At 40.1% G+C, this 10,657-nt stretch overlaps 1 protein-coding gene across 1 annotated transcript; it reads left to right on the top strand.

Annotated features, from left to right (window-relative positions):
* The first annotated feature begins 2,214 nt into the window (after positions 1-2,214).
* On the top strand, positions 2,215-8,944 carry LOC108922510 (5-hydroxytryptamine receptor 3A-like). The gene is made up of 9 exons (XM_018732703.1): positions 2,215-2,272; positions 2,643-2,779; positions 3,074-3,118; positions 3,917-4,023; positions 4,590-4,759; positions 6,641-6,756; positions 6,859-7,069; positions 7,384-7,551; positions 8,670-8,944. The coding sequence occupies exons 1-9, from the start codon at positions 2,215-2,217 to the stop codon at positions 8,942-8,944; spliced, it is 1,287 nt and encodes a 428-aa protein (XP_018588219.1).
* The last annotated feature ends 1,713 nt before the right edge of the window (positions 8,945-10,657 follow it).

Raw genomic sequence — 10,657 nt, 5'->3', positions numbered from 1 at the left:
AAATGAATAAATGTAAACGAGTGTTTGCCATGTGTTGACTTGGACTCCACAGCACTAACCCCAATCCTAAAAGAACCCTTGAAGTCCAGTTTTCCAGATAATAATAGCATTTATTAAGATATGCACAATAAATCAATACAACAGAGGGATAGGAACCATTTTCTTGGTAGATTGCTAGCTGAATGCTGGAGTTTTGTAGAATGATAGAATGTAGAATATTATGGTGATATAGAATGATTGCAGAAAATAACAGGAGAGCTTTAGGTTTGTACATTGTTATTAAAAGTGCAAATGGAAATGAGATATACGGTGATGCATTAAGCCTTCTCTGGCACACAGCCACACCTGACACTGACATGGTACCACACAATGGCACCACACCACTGGCACCTGGCAACCTGTCTTGGTGAAAGCTAATATAACATAGTGCAGCTAATAAACATTGACATGTCTGACTACCATTGATTATGATTGTTTAACAGCATGTTACCATGACTCACCTATTTAAGTACCTTCTGCCTGCAGTGAGAGCACATTTAAGAAATGGAAAAGGAGTGGGGGCATAGTGGTGCAGTGGGTTGGACTAGATCCTGCTTTCTGGTAGGTCTGGGGTTCAAGCCCTGCTTGGGATGCCTTGTGATGGACAGGTGTCCTATCCTGGGTGTGTCCCCTCCCCTTCTAGCCTTATGCCCTGTGCTGCCGGGTTAGGCTCCGGCTCCCCACAAACCCATATGGGACAAGCAGTATCAGATGATGTGTGTGAGAAGGACCGGGGGCTCCAGTTCAAGAGTCTGAATCTCCACCTACATAACCCCCCCACAAAATTAAGTTACATTTAAACAATGAGTCCACATGCTCTTGTCCCAGTGACCTACTACAGTTGTCACACACTCATATTTCATAATTTCAAAAAAGAATTACAGTCAGTTATTAGCAACTGAACCAAGGTTTTATCTCCCTGTCTCATGTTTTCCAGTATGTTTGGATTAACGTAGTAGCACCTTTACGAATTGTCTACACTCAGTTGGAGTTTTCAGTTTGACTGCTTTTGAATTAATCATTGTACAGTAGCTGTTGAAAAGTTTAGGTTATTTTCTATATTTTTTTTTCTTGAGTTTGTGTTTTGTTTCTATAAAATTGAATTTTGCTTTTAAACTTTCTTAATAAAAGTTATTTCTATACAAGTATCTGAGGTTTAAAGTTTTTTTTCTTAGTTTGGCTCAAGTCCCTAAACATATTGTCCCTGCCAGCATGGAATGAGGACATGCTGCAGTCCCAGTCGCTGTAAACCACCTCAAGCCAACAGTGAGATATGCAAAAACTACAGTTAAGTGACGCACTCATGTGTACCATCATACTGATCTGCTACTCACATTGATTACAATAAACACAATATGAAACTTAAAGAACTCTTATGACAGGCTCATCATCCCTCATAAAATCCTCATTTCTGATTAAAGAAAATCAGCAGCTCTCATTACAAAATTATGCAAAATAGTGCCTTTGCCCTCAGCAGGTGATCAGACCAGCTAAATACCCTGTACCCTGTTTTCTTTGTGTCTGTTCATTCAGTCACTGCTAAACTCAACATATTAAAACTCAAAGTTAGGAATGGCAGTTACACTCAAAGCATTATGTGCTTGCATTAGATCAGTTTCAGGGCTTTGTTGTTACCTGCCTTTAATAATTTGCCATCCTTCACCTAAACGGAGTCCTTTCACTGATGGTGATGTCATATTAGAGACATAATACATATAATATCGTCCCTATAGTCTGGATGAGAGGTCGGTAAACAATGTGCGTTGTTCTGTCTTTTTAAGTAGCCCGTGGTACCAAACTTCTCCAGATGTGAATGAGACAAAGAAAAGGAAAGATCTCTTTCCCAAACTTGGAAATTAAGGTTTAAGATCTACTCTGTTGTTCAGTGAACAAGAGTCATAGTAAGTGTTTGCGATCTCTGAAGGTTGGACAAGACCAGGGGGAAAGCATATCAAAGCTTAAGAAGATCCAGTGTGATTCAGTGATTCTGTGGGGTCTGCTGTGAGTTCTGTCCAACTTGTAATTTCAGACTAACAACGTTCCAGACATCAGAAAGGTAAAGTATAATATTTTCCATATACTCATACTGAGTCCTGGTGACAGCTGGGATTGTGTCATTCATTTCATGCATAATGCAATATGGAAGCTTTGCAGAAACATTAACAGCAAGTGAGAATGAGAGCTACCTGCCAGGTGTTCCTGCAACATCTTCTTTCTCTCACTTTCTTGTCAGGTAAAAACTGAAGTCTTACATTTGCCTTTACATGTATTCATTTAGCTGACTAAATGAATAAACACAATGTTAAGCTACCTACAATTATTTACCCATTTATACAGCTAATTCTTTACACAAAAACGACAAAACCATAGATGATTAAAGCTGGACTATTACTATTAGTTTTCAAGACTATTTGTAATGTGCACATTCTAAAGTATTTTTAGGCATGCTGGGAAGTAGCTTATACCAAAATCCCAAGCAAAGGTGAATAGCCAGTAAAAACCAAGTAACTTCATCCGAGGAATTATTTTAGCAAAGATAAAAACACAGATTAAAATGAAAAAAATTTAGGCAGTCACTCTTGGTTCCACAGTTACCGTTGCAGCTGACTCGTCATGTGTAACACGAAGATGCCTTGCAAGTTATCTGGTTAACCAGAACCTGGTCAGCACCCAACCCCAGTCCCCAAACTGCAGCGTGGAAGTTAATCTGAAAGACATCAGTTATGAAACAGTGGCTGTTGTGAGTGCAGTTATGCGGTTATATGTTCAAACACGAGTTGCATGGGTTTTTTACCTCAAAATAATGTTAGTGTTTAATTGTTGATAAAAAGTGAACCTCCTCTGCAAAATTTTTTATTGCTCTGTTGTTGTTACCCGTACAATTTTTTCTGGTTATTGTTTGGTTCATGCTTTAGAAGCTTTGCCCTGTAAATATAATTATATTAAATAAATATAGTTGCCATATAAATGTGGAGAGAAGTCATATCAAATCAAATCTTCCTGTCATGCTGCTCTGCATTTGTTCTGTCCTCAGGATACCAGCAATCTCATTTTCACAAGCGTTTTGAGGATCACAATGGTAAGCTCAGAGGTTACAGAGATGGGCACTACAGCTAATTCCCATTAAAGAGACAAAAGAGTGATTTATTCACTGCAGTCATTCACATTCATCAAATGAATTTCCTCATTTCAAAAAAGAGCTTGTAATATACAGGGCAGAGTATTAACAAAACACTCAGACATTTTTATGAAGTTCCTCATTCCTACCATTATCACAGAAGTACATTTGAATTCGCCAATGTGTATTTTTAACATGCATACATTGCATGTATACAATATTTATTTAAAGAAAATAGGCCTTTTTGGAACAGAGTGCTAAACACACACATACAGTCTGAAACCGCTCATCCCAAGCGGGGTCGCGGCGAGCCAGAGCCTAACCTGGCAACACAAGGCCGGAGGGGGGAGGGGACACACCCAGGACGGGACAACAGTCCGTCACAAGGCACACCAGGTGGGACTCGAACCCCAGACCTCTCAGAGAGCAGGACCTGGCCAAGCCCACTGCACCACAGCACCCCCATGAATGCTCAATAGTGTTAATATTTTTAATTAACATTTTAAAAAAAAATTAAAGTTAAGATCATAACTAAGAAGGGAATAAAGCCATGCATACATAGCCCACCAGGAATTTAGTGTGACACTAGATCTTCTGTTAAAGCCCGGTTTAAAAATACCAAGACGTGTGTATTAAAATGGGTAACTATTTACATGGAGAAGACATTAAATATCACGCTTGTTCAAAGAGCGAACATTGTGCATGCTATGATGCAATACATTAGTGACTGTATAAATATCATTTTGCCTGCACGGCAAGGACTGGAAGGATCCAGACTTGACCTGGAACACTTCAACATACCCATATGACTTGGTTGTGCTCCCAGTTGAGGACATCTGGACACCAAGCCTCAGTGTGAAAAATGCGTGAGTTTCTTTTGGTGCTTCTATTACAATAGTTATAGTATATCTGGTAGGAAAAGAAAAACAGGTTAATTGCTCGGGATTTCTTTTAAAAAAAAAAAAAAAAAAAACAGGAATTTGTAGAGAATTTATTAATGAGTAGAATGAAGATGTTATGAAATGTATACAGTGCCTGAATAATTCATGTTGTATTTTCAGTATATAATTTTTGCTGTATTCTGCACAGCAGAATTAATTTTTTTTAATGTATGAGCCAAGTCCCTAGATTTAATACATGAAGCCGGATGGCAGCATCACGGCAAACTCACCATGTAATTTATGTTATGTCATCTTCCAAGCCACATGCAGTTTAATGGTAATGATGACTACAGTCATCTACTGTCCTGGTCCCTTTTCTACTATCTGAGGCATGACCCAGACTCCTACAAAAAAGGAAATGGTGTTTTCCTTACAATGAGGAGGCACAGAGGCACACTGAGCATCTGTCCCTATGTTCCCAGCTAGCTGCAATAGGCAAAGCTTACAATTTTCATATATTTTCTTATTATGCCTCTTCCTCTAATTCTCAGACTCAGCAGCACTACAGTGCCCTTCTCATCTGACCTGGTGGTCTACAGCAATAGTCAAGTGGAATACTCCTTCTATATGCAGATAGATGTGGGTTGTGAGATCAACCTCTTCCGTTACCCATTTGCAAGTGATTCCTGCCCAGTTTTCTTGAACGGTTGGGACACACAGGGTGAGTACTTCATGTGTTCCTGTCACATAATGGACGAATCTGTCCCTTTTATGAATTCTGAGTTATAGGGTATTACATCCTACCAAAAGCCATTAGAGACCCCCCAGTACAAAGAAACTGGATCCCCACGCAGTAATTTTAAAGCTCAGAACAGTTTTGGAAAATTTTTTTGGAAAAAAATTTTTGGAAATAGCCAGAACTAAGACTTGACTTCAGACCAGTCTTTCAGATGGGAGATGATTGGTTAGCAAACATCTTCGGGATGAAATTGAACACTGATGTTATGGCAAAGCAAAGTCTGTCGTCTTCAGTACAGTCATCAAGTGGCCTCACTCAAAACAAGGAAATTTAGAGTCACTTTACCTGAAACACATTTTTGGACTGTGGGAGGAAAAAACAAGTAAACATAGGGAGAACATATGAGTTCCATACAGACAATCAGATTTTAACCTACATCCACACAGCCCAGGCCCTGTAAAGCAACAGCACAATATGCTGCCCCCTATCATAATCAATAAAAGTTCACATCCCTTGATTTATTCACTAGCTGTATGCTGTGAGAATATAATAAATATTATATAAAGAAATGATATATAAATAAATATAAGAAAGATTTTACATTTGCACTAACTTCAAGCTATATTAAAATTAAAACCAATTGAAATTAAAAACTACTTTTAAAATTACTAATTTAAGTGCATGTTCTCCCCATGCTTGTTTGGGTTGCCTCCAGGTGTTCCTCCTGCCGTCCAAAGAAATTTTAACATGAATTTGTGATTCTAAAGTTGCCCATGGTGTGTGTGAGTGAATGAATGTGTGAGATTGCTGTAGAGCTCAGTGGAAGATTGTAGGGAGTTTAGTGGACAGAAGGTCTCCTCAGGCAGAGGTGTCAGCTAAAAAAGTCATTGAACAGTCTCTTTATGGCACTTTGGAGACTTGGCTCTGCCTGGTAAATACACACACACACACACACACACACACTTTCAGAACCGCTTATCCCATACGGGGTCACGGGGAACCGGAGCCTACCTGGTAACACAGGGCGTAAGGCCGGAGGGGGAGGGGACACACCCAGGACGGGACGCCAGGCCGTCGCAAGGAACCCCAAGCGGGACTCGAACCCCAGACCCACCGGAAAGCAGGACCGTGGTCCAACCCACTGCGCCACCGCACCCCCTCGCCTGGTAAATAGATATAACTAAACATGCAATACACATGTGACATTTCCATAGATTCCTGTTTAATGCCAACTGTGGACCAGTTCATCCCTAAAATACGTACAATGTTTGTCATCTTATCATCCCTCACTAGCACCCAGAAAAATTCACACTCATAATGTGTTCAAATTCTTTTTACTGCCAATGGCTGGATACAGAAATACGGATGGCATTTGCTCAATAAATTTCTGAAAATAGAGAATTTGTGTCTTTGAAAGTTTGTGACTCAAATATTCATAACATTAGGACCCAGTGTAGTTGCTTATTTCACCAATTAAAATGTTGTGAAATAGCAAAATACATTTCATAAAATAAATATTTTTAAAAACTTATGTATCATATTTATTCCCTTAGGGGGCACTTTTCTCCAGGGAAACTTACAATGTTAAGCTTCTTGCAAATATTTACCCATTTACACAGCTGGGTTGATTTTACTGGAGCAAGGGCTTGAAACTGTTTTTTTTTTTTTTTTTAGCACAAGTACCTTGCTTAAGGGTACTACAGTCAGAGGTGAGATTCAAACCTGGGACTTTAGGGTCCAAAGGCAGTAGCTCTAACCACCATACTACCAGCTGACTCAGCTTTACTAAGTATTATATTACTCTTGCATTGCTTTCTGGTTGTTGATGAAAAACTCACTGAAGCAAAATTAATCTTTTTCCAGGATGTGGCATCAACCTCATTTATAGCAATATCACAGTGATGAATAAAAATCGAGGTGACTGGCAAACAGTCTCTGTGCAGAGGAAGATGGACCAGTCTGGTCATGTCTATCTCTGGGTAACACAACAAATTGTTGAGTGACAAGTGACATGTGTGTGTTTTCTGTCCTCTGCGCTGTAAGCCCAGCACACCAAATGTGTTTAACTGTTAATTGTGCAGGTGACTGTGAGCGTCCGGTCCTTTACACCCTTCGTGACTCTGGTTCTCCCCAGCCTGCTCATCATGATGGCAGACATTTTCAGCTTTGTGTTACCATTTGAAGGGGGTGAACGCAACACCTTCAAAGTCACACTGGTGCTGAGCTTCGTCATGTTCCTCCTCATCCTCTCCAACATCCTGCCAGGGGGAAACACCTGCAGCCCATTGATCCGTAAATGCCGCATTTACTCACGCATTCACAAATGCTCACTGTCACTGAGCACATTTCCAAAACTTGTGTCATTAAACAGCATAAATAGGACCATCAGCTGTCCTATATTTGTTCCACAGTTTTATGCTACATCTGAAAATCTGAGCAGTCATTTAATAATTCTAGCATAGTTCTCTGTAACACTTCGTGAAATCATGCAGATCTGTTGCATAGATACCAACGCTTTTCAAGCACTGGGACATGCTTTCTGAATGGATTTTACATCATTCCCAGTTTGAAGGTTTGGCATCACCAAAGGGCATTCTTCCCCTCAGAATACCACTTCACCATCTGCCTCATTCTCCTGGTGCTCAGCATGATGCAGTCCATGGTGGTTTCTCGGCTGGTGGAGGATAGCTCCTTGTTTTCATGCAGTGTCCCCCGGTGGCTGAAAGGCAAGCGTAACAAGGACACACAGGAGGAGGACAAAGTCAACTATCAAAGTAAGTCCCCCTCCAGCCATATATTTATTGCACTCCTTAGAAGTGTGACCTTCAGGTGTAATTAAGATACCAGAGACTGACTCATTTCTTTCCTTCATGTGGACTTCAGAGGGAAATAAATTCTGATTTATAAGGCTAAAAAATTTAGTCTGCAGACTGTTCAACAAAAAATGTTTCTCAGATTGGAGCATTGTTGTATTACACACACACACACACACACACACACATTTTCAGAACCGCTTGTCCCAGACGGGGTCATGGGGAACCGGAGCCTACCCGGCAACACAGGGCGTAAGGCCGGAGGGGGAGGGGACACACCCAGGACAGGACGCCAGTCCGCCGCAAGGCACCCCAAGTGGGATTCGAACCCCAGACCCACTGGAGAGCAGGACTGTGGCCCAACCCACTGCGCCACCGCACCCCCTACTGTGAAAACACTCATTCTGATTCTGAGCGGAGCTCGTTTTGTAGCACCCCTCATCTCCACCAGTGGGAGCCAATATTAGAACTAAATGAGCTGGTGGTGAGCTGATTAGTATTGTATTGTTTTAATATTGCGAATTTATCGTCTTGGATCTTAATATTCAATTCAGACGAGATCTTTTTTTTTTTTCTGCGGTTGACACTGAATCATTAGCCTAGAATGCGTACCTTAATATGCAGCCGCTGATGTAAAGCGGTGGTATTGCACAAACCAACTGTGCTTCGAAAGACGCGTGTCTGCAGCTACAACTCTGTTTGTTGTATTAGCGCTAAGAAATAGGCTGTGCAAATTTCAACTGTTCTGTGTCTCTCCATTTCAGCCTCTTTTTATGGTTTGCCACATCATCCCATTTCATCCTAGTCTGACTAGTTTTTTCTGTTTTTTTACATTAATTATTTTTGTAATAAAGGGGGTGCGGTGGTGCAGTGGGATCAACCAGGTCCTGCTTTCCAGTGAGTCTGGGGTTCGAGTCCCGCTTGGGGTGCCTTGCAACAGACTGGCATCCCGTCCTGGGTGTGTCCCCTCCCCTTCCAGCCTCACGCCCTGTGTCTTACCGGGTTAGGCTCCAGCTCACTGTAACCCCGCTTGGGACAAGTGGCTTCAGACAGTGTGTGTATTTTTGTAATATTCACAGATGGTTCTGAAGAGCGTCAAAATGCTATCAACTTGAATGAAACCATCTCCAATTTTGAGAAGGAGAGCCCATTGGATGCTCATCTGAGGAAGGTGGTGAAGTTCTTGGAGAATATGGAGCAGCATGACCAAGAGAAGCAGAGGATCAGAAGTTTTGCCTACTGGGTGGATAAAATTTGCTTTTGGGTCTATATAGGTCTTCTAATAATCTACATTGGGATTATGTGGTACATGATAGGATATTATGTTTGTGATGTCAACCACCTGGATTTTTAAAGCATTTTGCTTAAATAACGCTCACATTAGTTAATCTTAGTGTTTTTTCAACTTAAGAAATAGTGCCTTTTCATATTTTTTCTTGAGTTCACAATTTTTCTGTTCATTAGCTTCATATATGTTGGTGGTATGTAAGTGTTAACTACAATATATTAGATGTAGCAGCCTATTTGTATTGATTTGGTATGCCATAATAGATTTGACCAAATAAAACAAAAATTCCAATGTCAATACTTTTTTACAATATAAATACCAATGTAGAGGTTACTCCATATTCAGTTCAATTCAGTTTATTTTTATAAAGTGCCCTTCTCACGCAGTGTCATAGAGCACTTTAACACAGGCATAAGGCAAGAAAAAAAAAATAGATCAGAAAAAAAGAATTAAAGAAGACAGTTGACTACAGACTATCATAATATAATGATTTTTTAAAGCTATAAGTATGCCTACTGGCTACAGAGGAAAGAAACAAAAACTCCCAACTGAAAGTAGAGGGGAGAAAAAAAACCTTTGGGGTTCCAAGTGCCAGTGGCTGCACCCCCCTCCTGGGATTCTAGATTAAATAAGAATGTTACGCCAGTTTACAAGTAATAATGGCAATGCTGCTGTATGGTAGTTTGATTTCCCAGTTCAGCAAGGTACATCTCGTCCATCATGGCAGTTGGTCATCATCTTCAGTCAGCATTAGGTCCTTCTGTAATGGCCAGCTGGCCTCCTCAGGTCTTATTGTAGGGAAAAATGCTCAACAAGAAGAAATTGTTAGTAATTATAACTTAAAGGAATAAGTTCAATATGTTTTGATACAGGGGTGGGAAAAACAAAAACACAGCTAAGTGGAATTAAATTTTGTGGTGATATGCCCAAGTGAACATATAAGTTTTAAGTCTTGATTTGTTGATTTAGATAGACAGGGCATTATTGACAGTAACGGGTAGACTATTCCACAGTTTAGGTGCTCTATAGCTAAAGGCGCGACCTCCTACTGAGGTCTTATTGATCACAGATACTTTAAGGTAACTTGCATCCAATGAACGACGATATCGTCCTGGTATATAAGAATCAATAATCTCGCAACGGTAAACCAGAACAATGCCATGAACTGCCTCATAGGTTAAAAGCAGGATTTTAAAATCAACTCTAAATGTAACTGGGAGCCAATGCATCGATTTCAGTACCGGTGTTATATGGTCATACTTCCTAGTTCTAGTGACAATATGGAGGAAGAATCCATGTAAAAATATAACTATAAAAACATAGCTGTAAAAAGTATGTATAAAGATGCCTGCTTACTAATGGGGAAATTGAATCAATCATTTCATATTTCCAAGGGAGTCTTCTAAACCAGGGTCATTTACCAGAGCTATAGGATTCAAAGAAGGATATACCCTGGATGGAACATCAGTCCATTGCAGGGCAATCAAACACACTCATTGACTCACAGATATTGAGACACAATGTACAGCCACCAATTGTTATAAAACACATCTTTGGAATGAGAGAGAAAACCTGACTATCTAGAGGAGACCATGGTGAGAACATGCAAAATCTACCCACTGAGCCAAATTCTGAAAAAGTGATTTTTAAGAAATGAACAATGTCAAAAATCTTACCATATGTGTACAGTTTAAAACCTCAGTCATCTTTTGCTAAACAAGATGCATGGCTCAAATGCAAGGCAAATAAAATGTTCATACCATAACTTGAACAAAAGAG

The sequence above is a fragment of the Scleropages formosus genome, chromosome 3, assembly GCF_900964775.1.
Source record: "Scleropages formosus chromosome 3, fSclFor1.1, whole genome shotgun sequence".
NCBI lineage: Eukaryota > Metazoa > Chordata > Actinopteri > Osteoglossiformes > Osteoglossidae > Scleropages > Scleropages formosus.
This window is presented reverse-complemented; position numbering and strand designations above follow the sequence as displayed.

Excerpts from the sequence above, each read along its gene's own strand:
- LOC108922510 (XM_018732703.1), top strand. The coding sequence starts at position 2,215 with ATGAGAGCTACCTGCCAGGTGTTCCTGCAACATCTTCTTTCTCTCACT. Across the intron at positions 4,760-6,640 it reads GAACGGTTGGGACACACAGG|GATGTGGCATCAACCTCATT; the intron begins GTGAGTACTTCA and ends ATCTTTTTCCAG. Across the intron at positions 7,552-8,669 it reads GGACAAAGTCAACTATCAAA|ATGGTTCTGAAGAGCGTCAA; the intron begins GTAAGTCCCCCT and ends TAATATTCACAG.